The sequence below is a fragment of the Delphinapterus leucas genome, chromosome 14, assembly GCF_059928025.1.
Source record: "Delphinapterus leucas isolate spDelLeu-1000000601 "Yukka" chromosome 14, BTC_Dleu_Yukka2, whole genome shotgun sequence".
Taxonomy (NCBI): Eukaryota; Metazoa; Chordata; class Mammalia; order Artiodactyla; family Monodontidae; genus Delphinapterus; species Delphinapterus leucas.
In genome coordinates this window covers 76,403-102,348 of record NC_143142.1, presented here as the reverse complement: position 1 = coordinate 102,348, position 25,946 = coordinate 76,403, and the positions used below count along the sequence as shown (strand labels likewise).

At 46.9% G+C, this 25,946-nt stretch overlaps 1 protein-coding gene and 1 pseudogene across 1 annotated transcript; one reads left to right on the top strand and one right to left on the bottom strand.

The window, feature by feature from the left end:
- The first annotated feature begins 8,318 nt into the window (after positions 1-8,318).
- Positions 8,319-9,736, top strand: LOC115804093 (uncharacterized; annotated as a pseudogene).
- Positions 9,737-19,777: 10,041 nt separating this feature from the next.
- Positions 19,778-22,327, bottom strand: LOC149747530 (uncharacterized). The gene is given in 1 exon segment (XM_089894270.1): positions 19,778-22,327. A coding segment is annotated over 1 exon segment (1,107 nt). The 5' UTR covers positions 21,415-22,327; the 3' UTR covers positions 19,778-20,307.
- Positions 22,328-25,946: the final 3,619 nt, after the last annotated feature.

Here is a 25,946-nt window from a genome sequence, read left to right as displayed (position 1 = left end):
TATAAGCAGCGTCCCGTGGGCATCTCTGCGCTCTGCCCCTTGCCTGGTCATTTTGCCCCGGGAACGAGGAATTGCCCCCAAGGTGGAAGCAGTGTGCTGAGCGCGCAGGCCAGGGGCTGAGCTTTGGCACCCGGGACTGTCCTCCCCGGGGATGGGCCCTTGACCCTCACCTCCCCATCCTGTTGGTCAACAGAAGTGGTACAGTGGGGAGCAAAGTCAGGTTTGTGCCCTCGGGGCTCACAGGAGAGTGGGGAGGGCAGAGGACCACGGGGGCACTTCCAGGTGCTTGCTGGGGGGTGGGATGAAGTGGGAGCAGCTGAGAGCCTGGGACGCCTGAGCGGACACTGGGAGCTCCCGGGAGCGGTGTCTCAGCTGAGAGCACCAGCACTCCTGCATCCGTCACGTCCCACCTTCCTTGCTGGAACCACAAGCAGGGCCGAGCATCACGAGCGACAGGGGTGCCACGTGGACGGCCACTCACATTCCAGGTTCCCGGAAACTCGGGCCTTTCAGTTTGAGAACATTTTCTTATTTTGAAACAATTGAAAACTGGCCAAAAGTTGAAAATGGGGTACAAAGATCTTTTTTCCCTTGAGCCATTTGAGAACAAGTTACTGACCTGCTGCCCCATCATATTCCCCTAATACTTTTATGTGTTTCCTTCAGATAAGGAATTCTACACGTGCACAGCACCTCCATGGAAATCAGGGAATCAGTCCTGGTACTTTACTGCCACCTAATTTGCCAGACCCCGTGAGAGTTCAGGTCGTCGTCCCAGTAATGCCCTGGATGTGAGAGAATCCAAATCTGCCCCATAGCGCTGGCTGCCTCTACTCAACAGGGCTTTCAGTGCCCTTCAGCCTGGCACAGCCCCTGGGTTTTCCTGGCCTTCCATGACCTCGGCTTGAGTATTGCAAGCTGGTTACTCTGCAGAACGTCCCCCAAAGTGGCCATGTCTGACGTTTCCTTGTGATTTGGGGTTGCATTTGGACGGAAGATCCCAGAAGTGACGCTTGGTCCTTACTGCGTCTTCTGGGCGGCGTGTGTCCTTGTCACTCACCCCACCGCTGATGGTGCACATCTCCATCACCTGGTTAGGGTGTTGCCGACCAAGCTTCTCCACTGTAAAGTTCCTCTTTTTCTCTTTGTGTAAGTATTTTAGGGGGTGGTTCTTTGAAGCTATGTAAATAGCCTGTTTCTCATCAAATTTTCTATTAACTAATTCATTAGTTTCCCTAATGTGCTTACCTAATTCTCAGAATTCGTGAACACTTTACTCTCCCTTTGACCCCAGGTCTGGGATCTCAGACGTCACCGACGTTCCCCGCACATGCACACAGTGTACACCTCGCCACCAAGAGTCACTCTTCAACTTTATGACTTACCCTTCACCCAAACGGTGATTGATGTAAATAACTGAGTTCCACAATGCATTTTACCCACACAACCTGTCCCCGCATGAAGCACGCTCTTCAAACTCACTCACCCTCATTCAAATTCTGCACATGTCAGCATATTAGTGAACGTGCTTTAGGGTTAGGGGTTAGGGGTTATAACGCCCTGGGCTGCTATAGGGTGTGCCACCCCTCGACCTTCCCAGGAAACATGTAGAGCTCTGGGCCTGTCCTGATGTCCTGTGGCCAGCAGACCCTGGTTTCCCTGGGTGGGGACTGGTCACAGTCAGAGGCGGGACTCTGGTGAACGGGTCTCATGAGGACCCCCAGGGCATTTTCCTCCCTCCTACCCTTGGCAGACAGTGGGCTCCATCCTGAAAGTCCCAGAGCCCTGACTCAGCCAGCTGCATCAGGTCTGCTTTGGAGGAAATGGACTAAAGTCTCTGGAGCTGACCCTTGACAGAGCGGACCTCCTGCGGAGGGCCACCCATGCCGCATCAGATGTAGGGAAGGAGGCAAGAGGCTCGCCCCTCCTCCACAGAGCACCTGGAGGGAGGGGGCTCTGCCCTCCGCATCCTGCCAATCAGGCCTCCTGCCCACCGCTTCCCTCCCTGCTTCCTGGCTTGACCCCAGGCCCTTCTGAGAAGAGGGTGTTGGCCCAGTCTGTCCTGCTTGCCCTTACTGAAAGGGCCAGCCTAAGCCAGGGGACATTGGTGAGATGCAGTGACCAGGCAAGAGTGCCTCTTTCTGTGTCTCCCCTACTGAGATGAAGACGCAGATAGCGGCCATTCCAACCTGCTGATGGCTGGGGGAAGGGCCCAGAGGACGGTGAGGGGTGGGGTCTGGCTACTCCTGGGCTTTCTGGGCTCCAGGAACGGGGTGGGGGGGCGCGACCAGCTCCAGGGAGCCCCCTTATCCTCCCATGGCCCCCGGAGGCCGAGAGCTGTGTCCGGAGCTCCCAGACAGGGCAAGCGTGACCAGCCAGCGGTGGCCTTGGTCTGTCTGTGAAGGGCCCTGCCTCTACCCTCACCCACCATGGTCTGGAGAGAAGGGGACAGAGCAGAGGGTGCCTGTATCCGTCCCTTAGGGCTGCTGTAACAAAGTACCACAAGGGACTTCCTCACGGTCCAGTGCTTAGGACTCCACACTCTGACTGCTAAGGGTGCGTGTTCAATCCCTGGTCGGGGAACTAAGATCCCACAAGCCGTGCGGTGCAGCCACAAAACAAAACAATGAGGTGCCACAAACCAGGTGGCTCAGAACAACAGAAATCTGTTGTCTCATGGTCCTGGAGACTGGAAGTGTGACATCTAGGTGTTGGCGAGGCCTTGAGGGCACCAGGGGAAGGATCTGATTCAGGGCTCCCTCCAGCTTCTGGTAGCTCTTGTCTTGGGACAGCATAGCTGCAGTCCTCACTCACAGGGCATTTTCTGTGTGTGTGTGTTTGTGTGCGTGAGTGTAGTGTGGATACGCTTCTGGAGCCGACCCCTGGGGAGCCCGGGCCTGTGTGTCTGTAACAGCATCCGCGGGGCTCGTGCGGCTTGACCTGGGCCCCTGCGGGATTACACACCTGGGAGCCCTTCTGTGTGGCCGGACCGTGTTCATCTGAGTCACGCACTTGGTGCTGGCGGCGCCTGAGCGCCACGCCACTCCAAGGCTGTGTCGTTGTGGGTAAGCTATGCCTGCCCTCACTCGTGGTCCCGACGACACCGCAGTGTCCTTCCCCTGAGCAAGATGCCACCCTCTGGTGACCTGCGGAGCCCGTGCTGTCCCCAGCCGGGACTCGGGGGACAGGGGGCGGGAATGCAGAGTGCGGGCGTTGGTCTTGGACACGGGCACGGAATCTCGTCCTCGGGGTTTTGCCCCAGGGTTTCTCTTTATTTTCTCACTAGAATTTCATCAGGGCTCCAGTCGACCCTTGAGCCAGCGGGGCTGGGGTGCCGACCCTCTGCCGTCAGAATGGAGTATGACTGACGGTCGCCCTCCATCACCCTGGTTTCGCGTTGGTGGATCCGGTCTGCAGCATTTTCTATTTAAAAAAATCCACACGTGAGTAGATCCGAGTGGTTCAAACCCGAGTTGTTCAAGGTTCAACGGTATTTTACGAAAGCATCCCCGCATTAAGGCACTGTCACTCAGGGCACACAGCATTTTTCGTACAGAAGAGGGTCATAGTGGTACTTCCGAAGGGCGGCGCGTGCTCCAGGGACCGGCCGGCCCCACCAGCCACCCTAGGGCCAGCGCCCCTGTGTTCTTGCCCTCGTGAGTGTTCTGATGGCCCTTTCTTGTTACAGTGTTGATGCCGTTGAACACGTTAATCGACACGTTGAAAAGGAGGTGTGTTAAAACTCACAACATTAAGTTTAAATACAGTCTTTACACCAAAACGAGAATATATGAAAATTTTTCCTTTCTGGCTTTAATGGAAGTAAGCTCATTGACAACTTTTTCCTTTTGTTGAGAAAGTCAGTTTAATCGGCAGCATATTTGTGATATTACATAAAGTATGTCTGTTCTGTAAACAGTGACATCATACACTAAATGAAATACGTAAGCATATCAGACTTTGTTATTAAAATCAGAATTTGTTAAAGGTCACTTAACACTCAGCTATTAACTGTGAACCCAAATGGTCCAGCGTCTTTTCTAGTGGGAGATTTCTAAGCACCATTCCTAGCTTTTCTATGCTAATTGGTCTGTTTACATTGTTCTTATTTTTGGGTCCATTTTGTTACTGTGTATTTTTACTAGGAAATCACCAATTTCTTTTAGGTTTCCAATCTGAAGCAACATTTCTTTTATTTGACTTTAATTTTCCCTCTCTTTCTAGTTTTCTACAGAATTGTCACAATTAATGAGCACTACTGAAACATTATTATTAACTGCAATCCATATTTTATTCTATTCAAGTTCCCTTCCTTCTACCTTTTTCTGTTCCAGAATCCCATCCAGGCACCACATGACATGTGATCATCATGTCTGTTTAGGCTCTTCTGGGCTTGCACAGGTTCTGAGACCCTCCTTGTTTCGATGACTATGACAGGGTGGAGGAGGGCTGGGCAGGTACTCTGTAGGCTGTCCCGCACTGGGATTTACTTAGTGTTTTTTTCATGGTTAGACAGGGGTTATGGGTTTTGTGGAAGCAGATCACAGAGGTCAGGGGCTTTCCCATCACTTTATATCAAGGCAGTAGGCTCTCGAGACACTTATCACTGTTACTGTTAACCTTGGTCACCTGGCTGAGGTAGTTTGTCAGGTTCCCGCTGCGTTTTGGAGCCTTTCCTGACAGCTCCAGCCAATCCTGACCACTCCCCTCTCTGAGTTTCTGTAGCTCTGATCTTCAAGTCACATGTTGCTGGTCTGCTTCCTTCCTGTAGTATCTGTTCTCTAGGAATCCCATGGCTGGGAGTCTCCAGAAAGTTGACAGTTTTCAGGAGGAGAGAATGTTCTGCTGTACCCTCCTGTCCCTAGCTCGGTACTGGACTCATGGTAGGAAGGTGATGTATTTAAATCAAGCTTCTGATACCAAGTTCCCCTGCTGAGTTTATGATTAACCTTTCTTTACAAAAGTGTATCCCTTTTCTTGTCCTGCCCCTGTTCCCCTCAGGATTGAGGAGTATCAAAGAAAAGGGGCGGGGGGCGGGAACTGGTCAGGACCCTGCAGAGCCCTTCTGGGTTCAAAAGACCCTCCATGTCCCCCGTTTCTTGTTTGCAGAGAAAGGCTTTAGTCTCCTAGGCCTTTCCTGAGTTCTGAAGAGCGGACACATGTAGTTACTAATTAGGGAAGATAGGGAATGCAGAAACGAAGGAAAAGCAGGCCCAGATGGTGTCAGAGGAAACACCAGGGGCCAACCAGGAATTAAAATTGTTAACCCATCACATAGGCTCTAAGTAAATAATAAAATGCCTCAACCGTGGCCTTTATTCTCTCCTAGAAACAGGTTAAAGGATGACAAGACCATGATTTTCTAGTTTGCTTTTCAGGGACATGAAGATCAATCACAATCACCAATGACACATCGAGTCATAGGATGGCGCCGGGAAGCCTGCAACTGAGGTCTCATCAGGAAGCTGAAATCACCAAGACCCCCTCTCATTTACCCTTTTTGCCTTTAAAGACCTTGCACCTGGCTAGCCAGCAAGATGGACCTGAGACAAACCTGCATCCCCCATCTTCTGGACTGGTGCACAGCCCAGGTCTGGCAGCTTGTCAATATTCCAGAGGCAAGTGCTGGTCGGAACAGAAAAGTTGCTTTAATAAGAAAGCCGGCAGTCTAGGGAGAAGGCAAACTCACATCCAAAACCAACTCCAAAGAGTTTGCTCAGCCACAAAAAAGGTGAAGTGATCTCAGTTAATCACTGAGGTAGGGGGTCCGAGTCATCCCACGCCCCACTGTGTGCAGGCGTGTGGACTCCTTGTGACCTTTCTTTAGATGCTATCCTGCTCAGTTTGCTCGTGAGGTTACTGAAGGCCAAGCTGGGGAAAAGGTCCAGTCATCTGTTAATTATTTATTTATATTTCTTTAATCTAAGGAAAGAACCAACAGGTTAGGCAAAGTATTATGTGATCAAAACATTTGGAAGATGTGCTTGGCTTCATTGAAATATAGCTTTGCTGTGGTGGTAGGACAGGGGGGCCGCTGTAGAGAGCTCTTTCCTGACAGAAGCTGCTTAAGGTTAATAGAACTCTCTCTGCTCCAAACGCGGGTGTTTCCGTTTGTTTGGCCTCATTGTGCGTCAGGCACACGAAGTTGGGTTCAACACTTCTGGGTCAGTGGCTTTTGACTAGGAGATGGCACGCTTTTCTCATGTCATAATCCGAGGGCATGGAGCACGTCTGATAGGCCAGAGACCAAGAGGACAGACTGGGCAGTTCCCTTTGGCAGATGTCGTGCTTTGCTTTCTTTTAAGCAGAGTCTCTTCCTGACCCTTAGCACCTTTACCCCACTTCGCTCACTCTGCCCGCAAAGGATCTGCCCGGTGAAATCTTTGATCAATTGTTTGGGGACAGAAGGGCGAGAACCTTCTCTTGGTGCACACGACCCCCCAAACGCTGATAATCCCAGAGCAGCTGTCTTTGAAGCAAGGGCATGAGGAAGGCCAGCCACAGAGGGCTTTGTTTTGTTGAGTGGAGTTGACGTGACCCAGCAGTGGGCTCGTATGTCTGTGGCACAGAAAGCCCAACTCCTGCAGCGGGAGTTTGCAGCAAAGTAAGGGCTTATGGCACCAAGCAAGAGAGTGGGCGACAAGCCTCGGATCCACTCCAACTTGACCGTTTTTAAAGGGGAAGAACAAAGATGTTGGGGTTAATTATCATCTTGTGACACATTTTTTAAAAAATATTTTTTATTTAGCTGCACTGGATCTTAGTTGCAGCACACGGGATCTTCGTTGCGGCCTGTGGGATCCTTAGTTGCGGCCTGCGGGCTCTAGTTCCCTAACCAAGGATCGAACCTGAGCCCCCTGCACTGGGAGTGTGGAGTCTTAACCACTGGACTACCAAGGAAATCCCCTTGTGACAGTTCTTAGTCGTAGCTTCGGGGCTCAGGATGTCTCTGGTTTGCCATTCTCTGGAGATCCATGGCTTAGCCGTCCGTGAGCTCATCTTGCCCTGGAGAAAAACAACCACGACTTTGTATGTTGATGATGAGACCTCATCTGACTCTGGGGGGTGAGTGCTCAGTGAGCAAAGGATTAGGTCAGAGGGAACAAGAAAGGGAGTAAAGTTTTGGACAGAGAGGCTTGTCATCAACATGGCAGGGGAGCTCGGTTTTAGGGGGACTTGGTTTCACGGAGAGCTGCTTGTGAGAAAAGAGATGAAGGGGAACTGCAGGGGAAGACAGAGGGAGACCCAGGGTTCTGGTAGTGGGAGAAGAACTTTTGCAGGTAAGACCTTGGAGAACTAAGGAGGAGAATCTGAAAGCTTCGCTGATGTTGTGGAGGGAGGAATTTCCCTCTATGCCTCTAGGTTCTTCTGGCTGGTCTAAGATTTAAACTGACATGAGACAGATTAACAGGAGAAAGTCACACAAAAGTTTAATAAAACGTATGCTTGGGAGAGACCCAAGAAAACTGAGTAACTCTCCAAAATGCTGGAAACCATCACCTTTTTTTCTCCCCAGAAATAATGTATTTATAAACACAGAAATGGTTACAACAAAGATGGCCGTGACGAGTGGGTATGTACATATTTATATATATTTATATATAAATCCTTGTCCAGCAACTGACTGTGGCACCTAAGGAGGTAAGTCCAGTCCTTGCATTTGCCCCGAACCCTCCCTTCTCTGCAGCCCCCCCGGTTGTGGGGTTTCACAAAGAACCCGCAGCTCCTCAGGCTGGGGACGGGGACACTTAGCACAGGGCCTCGGCTGCCAGAGAAGGGGAGGAGCTCCAAGGAGAACCGTCACCCACACTTCTAAGCCACCTTTGACCAATTTGGGGATCTCCAGCCCTTGGGGACCACATCTCAGCCCTTGCCCCTTTAAGAATAAAGGAGGTCTAACTGCCCCCATGTCCTTCCAGCATTAGGTAGGAAGTGACTGGAGATCATGAGGGGAAGAAAGCGGCTCCCAGGGACGGGCACAGCAAGAACAGAACAGGAGGCTGCTTGCATTTAGGGCTCCCTCCTCTCTGACGTCTGGGAGTGCCAGCCTCTAGTCCTCCATCAGCCCGAGCTTGGAGGATTACGAGGGTGAGGAGGGAGAAAATGCCCACGCTGGAAAAGTCTCTATGAGGTCACAGCAAACCCCTCCCCTGAGCACCAACCCCAATGTTAAAAGCTATGCTTGGGCGGGGAGGCTGCCGGATTTCCCTACCAGCTCAGTACTCCACAGCCATTCAGGAGGGCTGACGTTCCTTCTGAGAGAGGCTGAGAATAAGGATGGATTCCTGTGGGGGAAGGCCGTGCCTGAGGCCAAGGAGATGGAGCCGTGGCCTGTCAAGGAAGAAGAGGACTTTTCCCACCGAGAGGAGCTGCAGAAAGAGGGGACCAGAACGGCTTTCCCCTCTACCTGGCGGACGCAGCACAGGTCTCCACGAGCTGGCCAGGTGCTCCAGCTGGACGGTGCTGCTGGTGACAGTGAGGCAGAGGTCCTCGTGATGCTCCGCCGTCTTCAGGGGGTTGGGTCAAAGGAACACTGGGGGGAGGGCTGGGGGGCTGCCCCCGGGGACCGGAAGTGTGGTGGCTGCGGCCCTGCGAAGCCTGGGGGGCCTGGGCCTCAGAGCAGGGCGAGAACGCATGTGCATCAACAAGGGCGGGGTCAGCTGTCCCCGGAAAAGGTTATGAGGGCTGGCTCCGCCCCCTGCCCCACCTCGCTGGCTGTGCGGCCTCGGCGCGCCTGACCTCGCGCATCAGCGTGGACAGAGTCCAAGTCAGAGCAGCTGACCCCACAGAGCCAGGCGTCCGTTACCCAGAATATCACGGTGGTACCCGTGCCGTGGACAGGACTGCGGACTGCTGGAGTCTTCTGTTCTCAGAGGTGGAGGAGAGAAGGGGGTCAATCAAGGGCTCCCGGTTTGGTCATCACGTCCCTCTCAGGATCCCTGCGACAAAAGCCTCGTCAGCTCAGACCTCCCGAGCTTCAGCTCCTGTGAGTGTCTCAGCTCTTGCCCCGCTCACAAGCCCTGCAGGTGGTCCCTGACCTCTCTGAGAAGACAGCATTGACCCTCACAGAGGAAGGAGGTGGTGGTGGGTATTGAGGTGGCACCGTGGCCACTAAGAACCCCTGGGGCCGAGAAAAGAAGCGGATGCTGGAACCAGGGCTCCCTCTGTTCTCTCCCCTGACGATGACGACGACCGTCAGAGACAGCCGGATGTGCTCCCCGACGTTCTACTCGAAGGCAGAGATGCGGGTGCACTCCAAGTCACACACCGAGACCAAGCCCCACAAGTGCCCATGCTGTTGCAGCCCTTCGTCAGGAGCTGCTACCTGGCCCAGCACACGTGTATCCACTCAGGGACCAAGCCCAGGGGTGTAAATTCCGTGAGAAGTCCTTCCCGCAGCCCTCTCACTCCAGCCGCACGCCTGCATCCACACCGGGACACCCAGGTGTGCACTGTCAGGATGTGAGAACACCTCCACACAGCTCGAACCTGCAGTCCCACGGGCCGTGGCGCAACAAAGGTAAACCCTGCCAGGGCCGCAGCTGTCACCGGGCGCGCTCGGACACAGCCTCGCTGGAGACGCCCCCGTCCACGCACACCGTGAAGCAAGGTGTACACCTGCGCAGTCTGCAGCCGGGCCTACACGCTGGAACCACACCTGACGCAACACATGATGCGCAAACACATCCCTCCTGATTTCCTCCAGCGGTGGCCCAGGCCCAGGCCCTCACCCTAAATACCATCCTCGTCTAAAGACCAGAGAGCCCGTGGGAGAGGGTAATTCGCGACCTCAAAAGGGAGGAAGGCAATTCACACGGAGATAGAAAAGCAAACGCTTTGTAAACAAACCGCTGGGCTGCACTCCGCAGGCCTGCAAGCCCTGGGCCTGCCCAGCCTCAAGACCAAAGAGCGAGCCTGGAGTCAGCGACCGCCGCGGAGACCTCAGTGGTTTACTGGCTGGGGGATCTCACACGTGCAAAGCGAAGTCCGGGAGCGACACCCCTCCGTGTGCAGCAGGCGGCGGGCGGGACAGGCACCAAGCTTCCCGCTCTTCCCGGTGAGGGCACAGGCTGAGAGCTGAGGTAACCTGCAAAGGCCCGAGGGCGGGGGCCTGGCCAGACTGGCTTCCGTGCGGCCCGTTGCACCCCAAAAGCCCGCTCTGCCGCCCTCCCACCCCGACACAAACAGGTGAGCCACGGCAAGCTGGACCGAAGGCTTTGCAGTGTTCTAGAAAATTACCGTCTAACTATGCAAACAGACACCAAGTTTTAACAGCAGAGGGAGTCTTTTTTATGGCGATACTCAGTCGGGCCAGCACCGCAGGCATGACTCCCGGTCTGCGCCGGGTCCTGCAAAGCACCCGTGCGAGGCGCGGCCATAACGGGCGCCGGCAGCTTGCCAGCCGCGGCCGCTGAGGCGGCTGGCGATCGCTTTTTCAAACAGCACGTGCAGACCTGTGTCCACAACTACCTCACTTCTGTGGAACAGGCTCCTGGAGGCGAGGGTAAGGGCGCGTTTTCAGTCGATGCTGCCAAACCGCTGTCCGCAAAGGTTGAGACAACCTGCGGAGAACTGCCACGCTCCCGGCGGAGGGTCTGGCCTGCTTCTAGCTCTTTCCTCCCGGCAGGGCTTCCAGGGCGCCCACCAGGGGACGCGCTCTCGCCGCCGCTTCCGAGCCTCAGCGCCTTGTCACGGGCTCCTGCCTCGGGGCCCCACGTTTCTTCCCGTCGCGACTGGCAGGAGGCCCGCGACCCCGCACCCTTCGAGCGACCCGGGTGTCCCCAGCGCCGACAGCCCCGCCCCACGCTGCTCCAGGAAGGGCGGGAAGGAGGCCAAGGGCCGAGCTCATGGAGAGGGTCCCGGAGTTCGGGAAGGAAGTGGGTTCGGGGGGCACCCCGAACACTGAGGGGACCCGGCCCGGCGGGGACAGAGGGGGCGGGGGGCAGGCGGCTATGCCCTGCGTCCTGCCCGTACACCTCCGTCTGGCCGTGGCCCTGCGCCGCCGGACCTCTCCCGGCGCCCTTCTCCCCGCGGGGCCCGAGAAGCCTCCCCGGCGGCCGGCCCCGGACGCCGGACTCAGTCACCGTCGCCCGGACGAGCCCCTCGTTCACTCACCTTCATCCGCACGCCACCAACACACCCCAGCCAGGCGCCCGGGGCCGCTTCCACGTTCGGCGCGCACGTGCTCCGCCCGCACGTCCGGGGAGGCGGCGGGAAGGCGCGGTTGATACAGAGTATCCAGGCCTCCGCCAATCCCTGCAAGGGCTCCGCCCGATGACCCCCGCCCGTGCCCTGCGCCCCCTAAGTCCCGGGGCCTGCGGTTCCGCCCACCTGGGTTCGGGGCATTCCGGTGGTTCTTGGGGAGCCGAGAGGTTCTCGGGGGTCCATGGCATTCGGGGGGCTGCACGGGAGCCGACAGGTTGGGGGGCGAGGGCGGGGCGTCGGAGGCGCCATCCAGCCTGGTTCTGCGCGTCCTCAGGCCCCAGAAGGAGCAGAGCCGGGGTCCTGGGGGTCCTGGGCTGGGGTGGAGGAGAGGGCGCCACGACCCCCGCCCCTGAAGCAGGAGGAAGCTGTGACCCTGGATTAACCCCACGCCACCGCCCTGGAGCTCTGCGGAGACAAAGCCCGGCTGGGGTCGTAGCCCAGGGGGCAGACACCCCCGCCCTTCCCGTGCCCCCGCAGCTCCAGCCGGAGGCCCCCGGTGATCCCACCCCCGCCTGACCCTGGGGCGCAGCTGCGCGCGGCGGAGAGGCCTTCGCGACGGTGGAGGCCTGGGGACCCGAGTTCTCGGTGACCCTGGTCAGCCACGCAGGGGAAGCCTCTGAAGTGCCGCCGTCCTGGCTCGGACACGGTCTGGCCTCTCCCCTGTGCAGTTTAGTTTGGAGAGATGTTGCACACAGCGAGCCGGAAGGCGCTCTAGAGAGGAGACCAGGAGGGTTTCGAGTTGCTTTTGGAAGGGTGGTCAGGGCAAAAATTCTCTGACGTCAAAGCTCATGCCTGAACGTATGCAAAAGACTTAGGCAGAAAGAGAAACATTTCAGCGTTTGTTCACTTGAAATTCTGGAAACGACCCAAGAGTCTGGTGGAATATTGCTAAACACATCACACTTCAGAAACAGGATGGGCTCCTGGAGGGTAATTAGTAGTTGCCGGGAGAAAGAATGCTTCCTGACCGGACTAGTGATACATTGTACAATAAAAACGGCTGTTACAAAGCAATGTGGGTGAGACGAGCCCATTTGAAAAGTACAGACACAAAATGATGTATGCCACATCGTTAAACCCTGGTTGCCACCGGGTGACAAAATTATTGTTTTATTACTTTTATTTGGCTTTTAGATTTTCTTCGTTTGCTTATCCATGTTTCCCAATTTTTATAAAAAGATAATCTTCTGTTTTTCTCGTTTTAAGGTTCTTTTCAAGAAGTGAGAGAAAAAACATTGACAACAGGGTTGGGGGAAGCAATCCCCACCGTCCAAGTATACTAAGGCGGATATGGGTGAACAGAGAGGAAATTGGAGATTTGCTGCAGGAAACCCTCCTGTTGTGGGAATGTGATCACAGGCCCTTTCTCCGGGACCGGCTGGTGCTCAGTGAGAATATTCCTGGTTGCACTCCACCCATGAAGCATCAATGAAGTTAAAACCTCAATGGAAACCAAAATGTCCAAGCACCTACGTTATTAAATTTAAATGTAATTCAACAAATTTTATGATTCTAGTGCATTGTTATAAAATCAGTTACTTTTTTTGGCTGCCAGGTGAGAAGTTACTGTTTACACACATTGTCTTATTTGAGCCTCCCAAGCCACCTCTGAGCGAGTTATGTTCCCTTGTTACTAAAAAGGAAATAGGTCCAAGTGCATTTAAAACACTTCCAACCAATAAGTGGCCTCCTTTAACTGTCAGACTCAAAAGCATACATTCTTAACGTAAGCACATAATAATTCCAAATATTCTAAATCAGGGGAAACTCTTCATAAGCTTCATTTTTTTTTTTTTTTTGCAGTATGCGGGCCTCTCACCGCCACAGCCCCTCCCGTTGTGGAGCACAGGCTCCGAACACGCAGGCCCAGCAGCCATGGCCCACGGGCCCAGAAGCTCCGCGGCATGTGGGATCTTCCCAGACCTGGGCACGAACTCGTGTCCCCTGAATCGGCAGGCAGACTCTCAACCACTGCGCCACCAGGTAAGCCCCATAAGCTTCATTTTTAATAGAGGTCTGATCTTCCAACAAAAGGTGATTATCCAGCACCCACTGTAAATAGAGGCTGCCTCTCTCGTCCGTGCTCACTGGTCTGAAATGCAGTCATTACCACATAAAGCACCCTAAGGCATACCTACCTGCTGCTTCCGGATTTTCTATTCTCTCTGGACCCAGGCTACCTGGGGCGGACTCCCAGTTTAATTGCTTAATAGCTGTGTGACTTTGGACAAGGTACTGATCCTGTACCTTCTCTCCTCTTGGTAAAGTTTATGATTTGTAATAATAACAGGCCCTCTTTCCTCTTTGGTTTGAGACCATTAAATGAGTCAGTACTCTGCACGCGCTATCTTCTTTACCATTTTGTTTCTTACCGGCGTTGTTCACTTTTAACACATTGAAAATCTGGGAACTTCCCCCTTAGTCCTAAGGGAACTTCCCCCTTAGGACTTCTCCTTTTCAGAAATGTCCTGGCCACTCATGTACTTTCCCCCATAATGAGTAGCTGAACACATTTTTAAAAATCCCTGATCCACGGAAGGCTGCAAGCCCATCTAGATACAGCCTCCTAAGAACCTCTACTTCACCCTGAACCCCTCTTCCCTCCAGGGAATTACCTTCGTTCCCAGAGGTCCCCCTGGGGGAGTTGCTCGCTCACCTGCACTGCCCCAGGAAGCCTTCTCGAAGCCCAATCTGTCTGTATATTGGGGTGCTTGTAGCCATGGGAGACCAGTCCTTTGGGCCGTTCGTGGGTTCACAGAACTACGGGGAGCAGGCCGTCTGGGGAACACCCTTGGGAAACCGATGCCTGACAGAAAAAGAGAGGGGATGTGTGACGTCTTGGGTAGAGTGATGAGAAGGACAGAGGGAATGTAAACAAGAGCTTGAAAGAGTGACTCAGCTGTCCTTCCTTTCTTGGAAGATGGCAGATGCAGGTGGGGCAGGGAACAGGAAAACCCTCCCAACATACTGACCCAGAGGCACTAGGAATGCTTCTTTTTTTTTTTTTTCTAGAGAAAAATATTAAAAAAAATTTTTTTAAAGATGAGATGAGTATTACCGATTTTTCCTTCTGCTTCAGGCTCAAAGGTGGCTGGGCAGTGGTGCTGTGCCCAAACAAGACCCACTTCACCTGCTACAAACCTTCGTTCCCTCTGGTAGTAGGTCAGGTGCAGGGAGGGGGACAGGGACTCAGAGTCCAGGGTCTATTTACTGAGCATGCGGCACTCTGTGAGGTGGGTATTTTGCCATCATTCCCATATGACAAGATGCCCATCAGAGAGGTTAAGTCACTGGTCTAGTCACAGAACTGGTAGAGGGTGGGTTTGAGGTTAGCCCGCTCCCATCTGGCCCCCAAGTGTTGGTTTTCACGTCACCCAGCAGCACACTGACTCGGAGGGTGGGAGAGAAGGAGGGAGGTCTCGCTGCGCACTACATTATCGTTACTCAGTAACCATGCTTGTTACACTCCAGGCCCAGGCTGGACGCTGACATCACAGATGAGTGAGTGTCCCTCCGTTTGAGGGATCCATCCTCTCAGGACCTGTTGATTGCCTACTCTGTGCAGAGCAGGAAAAAACTCAATCTATTTATCTATTTTTGTCTTTGAAAAAAACCTAAATAGATATTTAACCAAAAGCATTTTAAATTAACATAATATTACATGTGAAAACTTGAACAGACATACAAGTCCAAGAAAATGAAAGCACATTGTGAAAGTTCTTGATGAATTTGATTTTCTATCCTTGTAAGTTACATAAAGTGCACAGATCTTTAGGGTTTACCTCTTATTTTCCCATACATGCATACTGTGTCCTCACCATTTCCAGCACGCTTCAAGGCTCTCTCATGCTGGTTTCCAGTCACTATCCCCCCACGGTGACCACCCTGGACTTGTCACCAAATGTTAGCTTTGCCTGTTTTGGCACTTGATCTGCCTTCTCAAATGCTACAGAATTTCCCCCATGTAACCCTAGAAGGTCTATTTTTTCCCCCTTTACATTTAGGTGTACAATTAATCTGGAAATAATTTTAACTTATGGTACGAGGTATGGGCGTGTCAAACCCCGCCCCCCGTAGGACATCCAATTTACCTGATTTATTGAAGAATCTTCAGCATTGCATTGCAGTGGCACTTTTTGTCTTAAATCAGATGATGGTACATGTGTGGGTCTGCTTCTGGGCTCTCTGATCCGTTGTTCCATTGGTCTGTTTGTCCAACTTTACACAAAACCATACTATTTTAATCATGGGATAAGTTGATATTCAGTGTGTATCCTTCAGTTTTCCTCCTCTTTGTCTTTGGTATGCTTCACGCTTTGCACTTTTATATGAATTTCAGAATCAGCTGGTTAATTTTGACAAAAGTGCATCTACTAGGACTCTGAGATGGCACTGAATTTATACATCAACTTGGGAAACGTTTGAGAACAATATTGAGTCTCCCAATTCTCAAATATAAAATAGATCTCATTTATTTAATATCAAGCAGTATTTTGTAGTTTTCTGTATAGAGACTTTTCTTTAGTCTTATTTCTGATGCTATTGTCAATAATACTTTAATTCCATTATCTAATTTTTTTGTAATATATGGAAATACCATTGACTTTTGTATATTGACATTTTATCAATATCTAGCAACTCTGCTAAATTCACATAATTCTAACAGGTTCTGTAGATTTTTTTGGGTTTTCTAGGTACATAAACATATTGTGTAGGAATGACAAGTTTTCTTTCATTCTTTCTAATCTTCACACTTTAAAAAAAACTTATTGCACTGGTTAGGACCACCAATATTCAGTGTTGAATTAAAGAGGTAATAGTTGGGACTTCCCTGGTGGTCCAGTGGTTAAGACTCCACGCTCCCAATGCAAGGGGCCCAGGTTTGATCCCTGGTCAGGGAACTAGATCCTGTATGCTGCAACTAAGACCTAGTGCAGCCAAATAAATAAATTTTTTAAAAAAAGTAACACTATTAGTTAAAAATTGTATTTTGCTATCTTGCTAAATTGACTTGTTAAGTGGCTTTAAAAATTCTTTTTATTGGAGCACAGTTGATTTACAGTGTTGTGTTAGTTTCTGCTGTATAGCAAAGTGAATCAGTTATACATATATCCACTCTTTTTTAGAGTCTTTTGCCATATAGGTCATTACACAGTATTGAGTAGAGTTCCCTGTGCTATACAGTAGGTCCTTATTAGTTACCTATTTTATACATAGTATGGTATATATGTCAATCCCAATCTCCCAATTTTTCCTCCACCCGCCCTCCCCAAGGGCCTTTTTTTGGGGTAAAGTTTTAAAAGGAGTTTCAGTGAAGGCAATCATGCTGTCTCTGAATAAAGTTGTCATTCTTCCTTTCCAATCTGTATCCTTTTTTATTTTGGTCATGCCACGTGGCTTGCAGGATCTTAGCTCCCCAACCAGGGACTGAACCCTCGCCCTCAGCAGTGACAGCACGGAGTCCTAACCACTGGACTGCCACGGAATTCCCACCAATCTGTATCTTTTTAATTTCTTTGTCTTGCCTTATGCAGTCAGCTAAATCTTCCAGTACAGTGTTGAAAGAGAGTGGTGAGAGTGGATATATTTCACTTGTTCTCAATCTTAGGGGAATCTATTCACTCTTTGACCGTTACGACATTAACTGTAGACATTTTTCAGATGTGCTTTATTAGTTTGAGGAAGATACTTCCTATTCCTAGTTTGCTGAGGTTTTTAATCATGAATGTTATGGAATTTGAACAAATGCTTTTACTATGCCTGTTGATGTGACCATATGATTTTTATTTTTTAGTTGGTCAGGTATGAATTAGTGATTGGATTTTGAATATCGAATCAGCCTCAGCTTTGTATTCCCAAGATAAACTCCAATTTGCCTTCATGTATTACCCTTTTATATATTGCTGGATTAAATTAACTAGTTTTGAGGACTTGTACATCTATGTTCATGAGGAACACTTGTAGTTTTTTAAACAATTTGTAATCCTTTTTTTAAAAAAAAATCAGGGTAATACTGACTTCATGAGTTAAGAATTTGTCGTCTATTTTCTGGAAGAGTTTGTATAGAATCGGTATTAATTCTTTCTTAAATATTTGCTAGAAATCATCAGTGAAATTATCTGAGCCTGGATTTTTCTTTGTTGGGAGATTTTTAACTGAATTTAATTTCTTTAAGAAATGTAATAGGTTACTGTTTCTTGAGTAAGCTTTGGTAGTTTGTGTCTTTCAAGAATTTAGTCCATCAAAATTGTCAAATCTGTGTTGCTTACCCCTTCCACTGTTTTTGTTTCACTGGTTTCTGGTCTTATCCTTACTATTTCATTCCTATTTACATTGGGCTTTACTCTTCTTTTCCTAGTTCCTTAAGGTAGGACTTTATATTATTGATGTGAGACCCTTATTCTTTTCTAACATAAGCATTTCGTGCTATTAATTTCCCTCTACACACTGCTTTTTCTGCATCTCAAAAATTTTGATATATGTTGTATTTTAATTTGTACACATCATATATAATAATAATTCAAAATATTTTCCATATTATGCTTGAAATTTCTTGGACCCATGAGTTATTTAGAATTGTGTTGCTTAATTTCCAAGTGTTTGGAGACTTCTCTGTTCTTGCTGCAATTGGTTTCTTGTTAAACTGTACTATAGATGGGAGAAATTTTGCATGGTTTCAATTATTTAAAATATTTTAGGATTAATGACTTAGGACATGATCTGTAATGGTGAATGCTTCACATGTAATTGAAAAGAATGTGTATTCTGCTGTTGGATGTTCTAGACATGTCTACTAGGTCCAGCTTATTGATGGCATTATTCAGTGCTTCTATAGCCTTGCTGATTTTTGGTCTCCAACTTATGTTACTGAGAAATAACTGTTGAAGTGTCCAACTAAAATGGTAGAGTATATTTCTCATTTCATCTCTGTTTTTGCATGATTTTGAAGCTTTCTTGTTAAGTGCATGTACATTTAGAATTGTCTTTTTGGTAAAATGATGGTTTTCATTATATAAGGTACCTATACATTCCTGATAATTTTCTTTGCTCTGAATATATATTTTCTTCCATAAAAGGGCACATATTTTCTAATGTCAGCTCTCAGCCTGGGAGATAGGGTGGGGCTGAATCAATCTGATCTGTATTTCAGCTGTCTGAGCTTTGTTGAAGCTTTTGGTTGATTTAGTGCAAAACTGCCTTCAGATATTTTGAGGGCAAATCAGAATGTTTCCCTCGGCAGGGCCTGGAATCTGAGTGTGGAGACGTTGTAAAGATTTGCCCATGCTAACAGCCAAGCTGCCAGCTCTCAGAGCTGTGCAAAACATCTCCTTGTCTTACAGCCTGTAGCTTATTTTGGTTTTTCTAAATAGACAATCACATCTCCAAACAAAACGATTTTTGTTTCAGCCCCAACCCCCAAGTCCTTACAACTTTTTCTTCTCACACATTGGCTAGGATTGCCATTACACTGCTATAATTAAAATGATGAGAATTCTGTAATTTGATAATTTGATTAAAAAGTGGCAATAACTAAAGCTATTCTGGGTAATCTATTTAGAAGGAACTAATTAATAATGGCAGCAGACTACACAAAGCATATTTTACAGTACAGAGAAAGATAACACCTAAACATCCTAGGTCTTATGATGTAATCCTTATTGTTTTCCTGGTTATTACATTTACTTACACACTTTAAAAAATCTTTATGTTCTATTATGAACATGCATATCATTGACATTTAAACATTTTCTCCATCTTTTCCTAAAAGTTTGGAACATCTTTACAACTTTAAAGTAATTTGTAAAGGAAATTATTTTTTCTAAGTGAACCAAAATAATAGTGAAGTAAACTTTTCTGCTGAGGCTTATCCCATTTGAAACATTCATAAAATCTTCTTTTCTTGTATTTTTTTTTTTCTAGCTTGGTTTCTCCAAGGTATGAGCTTCCAATACGTGCAATTCATTCGTTTTATATTTTCTCTCATTAAAATCCTAATTCTTATTAAATTATGAATTTCAAAGGATTGTATTCTATATTCATTTGCATTATGGGATTCGTCTTTGTGGATGTTAGCATGTTAGAAAATGACTTCCTGACATTCATTTCATTCATATTGTTCCTCACCTGCACAAACTTAAAGAAATGGCATGACTTCTTGCTGAGAACTTTCATAGGGTTCACTGAATTGATAGGGTTCCTGTGTACATTTACTGATATTTTTTGGTGTACATAAAAAACAGTGTTCTTTGGATGCCCCTCCACATGCTATACATACACGGTGTACCATGAGATTATTCCATTTATAGAGTTTCTCTCCTGTACGAATTTTCTGGGAATTCCTGTGAATTGACTTTTTAAAGAAAAATTATTTATTTATTTATTTTTGGCTGCATTGGGTCTTCATTGCTATGCGCGGGCTTTCTCTAGTTGCATCAAGTGGGGGCTGCTCTTCATTGTGGTGCGTGGACTTCTCATTGCGGTGGCTTCTCATGTTGCAGAGCATGGGCTCTAAGCACGTGGACTTCAGTAGTCGTGGCACATGAGCTCAATAGTTGTGGCTCACTGGCTCTAAAGCACAGGCTCAGTAGTTGTGGTGCACGGGCTTAGTTGCTCCACAGCATGTGTGATCTTCCTGGACCAGGGATCGAACCCGTATCCCCTGCATTGGCAGACGGATTCTTAACTACTGTGCCACCAGGAAAGCCTTGAATTGACTTTTGAGAGAAAGTTTCTTACATTTACTTCACCAATATGTTTCTCATCTGTATGAGTTCTCTGATGCATAATGAGCTGTGACTTGCAACAAAAGGCTTTCCCACATTTGCTGCACTTACAGGGTTTTTCTCCTGTATGAGTCCTCTGATGTGCACTGAGAATTGATTTCGGAGAGGTTTTTCCACATTCACTGCACCCATAGGGTTTCTCCCCTAATGAGTCCTCTGATGTACAATGAGCTGAGATTTCCTAATGAAGGCTTTTTCATACTCATTGCATTGAGAGGGCTTCTCTCTTGTGTTCATTCTGATGTATAATGAGCCGTAATTTTTCACTGAAGGATTTCTGACATTGACTGCATTTATAAGGGTTTTCCCCTGCATGAGTTCACTCATGTACAATGAGAAGTGACTTCCAAATGAAGGCTTTCCCGCATTTGTGACATTCATATGGTTTGTCTGCTGAGTGAGTTCTCATGTGTATAATGAGGTATGACTTGCTACTAAAGACTTTCCTACACTCACTGCACCTATAAGGTTTTTCCCCAACATGAGTTCGCTGATGTGAGATGAGCTGATCTTTTCTGTTAAAGGCTTTCTCACATTCACTGCATTCATAGGGATTCTCTCCTGTGTGGGTTCTCTGATGTACAATAAGGTTTGACTTTGTATTAAAAGTTTTCCGACATTCACTGCATTCAAAGGGTTTCTCTCCTGTATGAGTTTTCTGATGTATCACGAACTGTGACTTCAAGCCAAAAGTTTTCCCACAGTCATTGCATTCATAGGGCTTCTCCCCTGCATGAGTTCTCTGGTGTGAGATGAGATGATATTTCCGACTGAAGGCCTTCCCACATTAACTACAACCACAGAGTTTCTCTCCTGTGTGGGTTCTCTGATGTACAATAAGGCTTGACTTTGTATTAAACGCTTTCCAACATTCACTACATTCAAAGTGTTTCTCTCCTGTATGAGTTTTCTGATGTATCACGAACTGTGACTTCAAGCCAAAAGTTTTCCCACAGTCACTGTATTCATAGGGCTTCTCCCCTACGTGAGTTCTCTGCTGTGAAATGAGCTGGTATTTCCGACTGAAGGCTTTCTCACATTCACTGCATTCATAAGGATTCTCCCCTGTGTGAACTCTCTGATGTATAACAAGTTGTGAATTAAAACTGAAGGCTCTCCGACATTCACTGCATTCATGGAGTTTCTCTCCTGTGTGAGTCCTCTGATGTATAATGAGGTAGGACTTTATCCTAAAAGCTTTCCCACATTCATTGCATCCATAGGGTTTCCCTCCTATGTGACTTATCTGATGTACAATGAGCTGTAACTTCATATTGAACGCTTTTACACACTGATTACAGCCATAGGGTTTTACCCCAGTGTGTGCTCCCTGATGTACAATGAGCTGTGACTTGAAAGTAAAGGCTTTCCCACATTCACTATAACCATAAGGTTTCTCTCCCATGTAGGTTCTCTGATGTACCATGAGGTTTGAGTTTGTATTAAAGGCTTTTTGACAATCACTGCATTCATAGATTTCTCTCCTGTTTGAATTCTTTGATGTATAATGAGTTGTGGTGATTTCAAACCAAAAGCTTTCCCACGTTCATGACACCAATAGGGTTTCTGACCTGAATGAGTTCTCTGGTGTGAAACAAGCTGGTCTTTCATACTGAAGACTTTCCCACATTCACAGCATTCACAGGGATTCTCCCGCATGTGAATTCTCTGATGTGTAACAAGTTGTGAATTGAAACTGAACGTTTTCTGGCAAACACTGCATTCATGTAGTTTCTCTCCTGTGTGAGCTCTTTGATGAACAATGAGGTAGGACTTTCTGCTGAAGTCTTTCCCACATCCACTACCTTTGTAGCGTTTTTCTTCTGAATGAGTTTGCTGATGCACCACAGGGTATGACTTGCTGAAGGCCTTCCCACAGTAACTGCATTCAAAGGGTTTTCCTCCCATACGTATTTGTTGGCATATGAGCTGTGACTTTCTGTTGGCAGTTTTTCCAGATTCATTACTTTCACAGTATTTTATTCCAGTAAGAGCTTGCTCATGTTTAGAATGGAAGGATGATTCCCTATGTGCATGAAACCCATTAGGATTCTTTCCAGCATTATTATTACTAAAATCTATATTATATTTCAAACTCTTTCCACTTGTGACACATTTATGAAGTTTTTGTCTTTAAAAAATTTCTTTTTTTGGTTGTGTTTGATCTTCACTGCTGTGCATGGACTTTCTCTAGTTGTGGTGCGCGGGCTTCTCATTGTTGTGGCTTCTCTTGTTGCAGAGCACGGGCTCTAGGCACGCAGGCTTCAGAAGTTGTGGCACGTGCGCTCAGTAGTTGTGGCTTGCAGGCTCTAGAGCTCAGGCTCAGTAGTTGTGGTGCACAGGCCTAGTTGCTCCGCGACATGTGGGATCTTCCCAGGCCAGGGCTCAAACCCATGTCCCCTGCATTGGCAGGCAGACTCTTAACCACTGCACCACCAGGGAAGCCTTGAAGTTTTTGTCTTGAAGAAACATCTGTACGAAGAAGACATAGTTTTCCAAATGCAGTACACTGATAGGATTTTGACATACTTCTCAGCTTGCCTTGATTTTCCTGATGCCATTCCATACAACCATCAATTTCCCAGACTTCATCTAGAAATGAAAATACTCACGATATAAATAGTAACATGATCCTAGTACAGCATAAAATTGCCTTATAAATGTCATGTCCTGAGGTTTTTCTTAGTTTCTGAAATCAATTCTGAATGTAAATAAAATCTCAAGTGTAAATATACCCAGACTCCTGGGCTCTGGGGAAAACAAAGGAAGACAAAACATGAAAATAGGCAAAGGGAACTGGCAATAAATAAAGGTAGTCTTGAGTTTCAAAATTTTGCATAATGTTTTCTTTAGAAAGCACAAGGAAAAATGAGCAAAACCTAAAGAAGTGGGAAGGGATCTCTGAGCATAGGCTTCATTCGACAAATAATTGTTAAATACCTATTATGTGCCAAACACTGTCTAAGCTCAGGAGAAAGAGCAGAACCATTGCAGATTCGTTTACAGTCCTCCTGGGAATAAAGTTCCACTGAATACTCAAATAGATGAAAATAAATTCACAAGAAACATCATTGAGATGTTTCAGTACACTGACAGCAGCAGCTAATAAAGCTTCCAGAGAAACCAAAAAAGTTTCACATAATGGATCAAAATTTAGAATGGATCTGACTTCTTATTAGCATCACTAGAAGAGAAAAAACAGAGGATTCAGGAGTAAAGTAGAGGCACAGGTCGCAAAATCTATATCAAATGCACCCTTTCAAAGGAAGCTACCATGAGAGGTGTTCCAACAAAAGAAACCAAGAAAAAAGGTGATACAATAAAAATAGAAAAGAAAATCTAAAAGGAGATTCCAGGTTAAAAACTGTACAACCAGGTCTTGAGAAAAATCAGGTTACACTGGAGCAAGTCAAATGACGTGGGAGTGATGTCACTAGGAAGATGAAATTGACAGAATCACTAATTGAACTGAATGTACCAAAAGAATATTTAGACATGTGAAGACGAGTCTGGGGTTAAATTAATTATAAATACATTAATGATAACATAGAAAACTTTGTAGGACAATAAAACAACTCGAGAAAAAACGAGTAATGAACAAAACTAACCATTGTACACTCGCACGATTTGCCCAGGAAAAGAAATTACATGGTCGTAAAGATATAAAAACTGAAGACTGATCTAAGTATGAAATAGCTTGATTAGGATGATGGAGGTATGGGAAGGGAGTGTGTGTATATTGGAGAAGAGGAAATCTTTACCCTTCATACTAAATAATTAGAGGAGAAAATCAAGGTGTAAGAGAATAAGTCGTTTATTTAGAAAACATGGAGGTAAATACCATAAGAAAGAGCTAAAAGAGATGACATTGTTTTTCTCGGGGTGGGGAGAAATGAAAAACAGAAGGGGCAGGGTGGACAGAATGCTGTTTAAACATAAAAAATCTCCAAAATCCAAAAATACAAAGTGGATAGGGAACTAGACAGAGGACTAAGTCCTCAGTCATAATCACAAATATTTGGAGGTTGAATAGAATAGAGAATGGGTAGAGTTGACCTAGGTGTCCCAAAGTAATATGCTGACCAAGGCAATGGACAGAAAAGGGTATTAAAAGAACACAGAAGCAGGTCAGGTTTGAAGATAGCAACATCACAGGATCTTAATACCTCATTTCAGGTTTCCCTATATCCTAAATCTGAACCGTCTTATTCATTTTGTACACAACCTCCAAATTATATTTTCCCAAACATCAATTCCCAACTGGGACAGTACCCACACCCATGCAGTGAGAAATGAACATGAGCATGTCTGACCATTACAATGGTTTTGGAGGGAGTATTACTGGCTATTACTGGATTGGCCAAAAAGTTCCTTCGGTTTTAAAGTAAATATAGAAGATACATTTTTCATTTTCACCAAGAACTTTACTGAACAACATATTCACCATTTTGTTGCACTACCTTCTGCCATTTTTCAGGCAACTTCATAATTCCATCTTCCCAAAACTTTTTATCTTTTTGAGCGAAGAACTGTTCCAGGTGCCTTTTACAGTCTTCCAGGTAATTGAATTTTTTTCCATTAAGAGAATCTTGTAAAGACCGAAATAAATGGAAATCCAAAGGTGCAATGTCTGGTGAATATGGCAGATGAATCAGAACTTCCCAGCCAAGATGTAACAGTTTTTGCCTGGTCATCAAAAAAAAAATATGGTCTTGCATTATCCTGATGGAAGATTATGTGTTTTCTGTTGACTAATTCTGGATGCTTTTTGTCGAGTGCTGCTTTCAGTTGGTCTAATTGGGAGGAGTACTTGTTGGAAGTAATCATTTGGTTTGAAGAAGAAGAAGCTCATAATAGAGGCCTCCCTTCCAATCCCACCATATACACAACATTACCTTCTTTGGGTGAAGACCAGCCTTTGGTGTGGTTGGTGGTGGTTCATTTCGCTTGCTCCACGATCTCTTCCTTTCCACATTATTGTACAGTATCCACTTTTCATTCGCCCGTCACAATTCGTTTTAAAACTGGAACGTTTTCATTACATTTAAGTAGAGAATCGCATTTGGAAATATAGTCAAGAAGGTTTTTTTCCCTTAACTTATATGGAACACAAACATCAAAGCAATTAACATAATCAAGCTGGTGCAAATGGTTTTCAATGTTTGATTTGGATGTTTTGAGTATTTCGGCTATCTCCCTTGTGATATAACATTAATTTTCTCAATTAATGTCTCAATTTGATTGCTATCAATTTCAACTGGTCTACCTCGTAGTGGAGCATCGTCCAGAGAGAAATTTTCAGCATGAAACTTCACAAACCACTTTTGACATGTTAGATCAGTCACAGCCCCTTCTCCATATGCTGCACAAATCCCTTTCTGCATTTCAGTTGCAGTTTTGCCTTCCTTGAAATAATACAGTATAATAGGCCAAAAATGTTGCTTTCTTCCATCTTCAATATTAAAATGGCTACACAAAAATTCACCAATTTTGATGTTTTTTTTAATGCATGCTGATACGACAGCTGTCACAATACAATCTAACAAAACTGTTTTGAATGAAGTTAAAGACAACTAAGTGCTACTAGGGCCATCTTATGGAAGAAACTGAATGAACCTTTGGCCAACCCAATACATGGTCTTAAAGTCAGAAGTGTTTCCATCAAGAAGAAAACAGGCCAGTGAGTAATTAACCTTTGCCCTCAAATCATATTTGCTCATGTTTGGCTGTCAGTGTTGTCCCTGTAGACTCTGAAAGTTCGTGGATACTGAATCTGTCAGTTTCTGTACTTCACCCTTCCAATCCTTCTGTTGCTGGCACCACACTCCTGCTTATTTTCCCTTGGTTCCCACATCTCTGGCTTCCTTCATTTGATTTCCCAGGAAATCTAATGAATTTGCTGTTGAGAATTTTCTTTGCAAAAATAATTGCGAAAAATTAGATCATTGCTGGTATCTC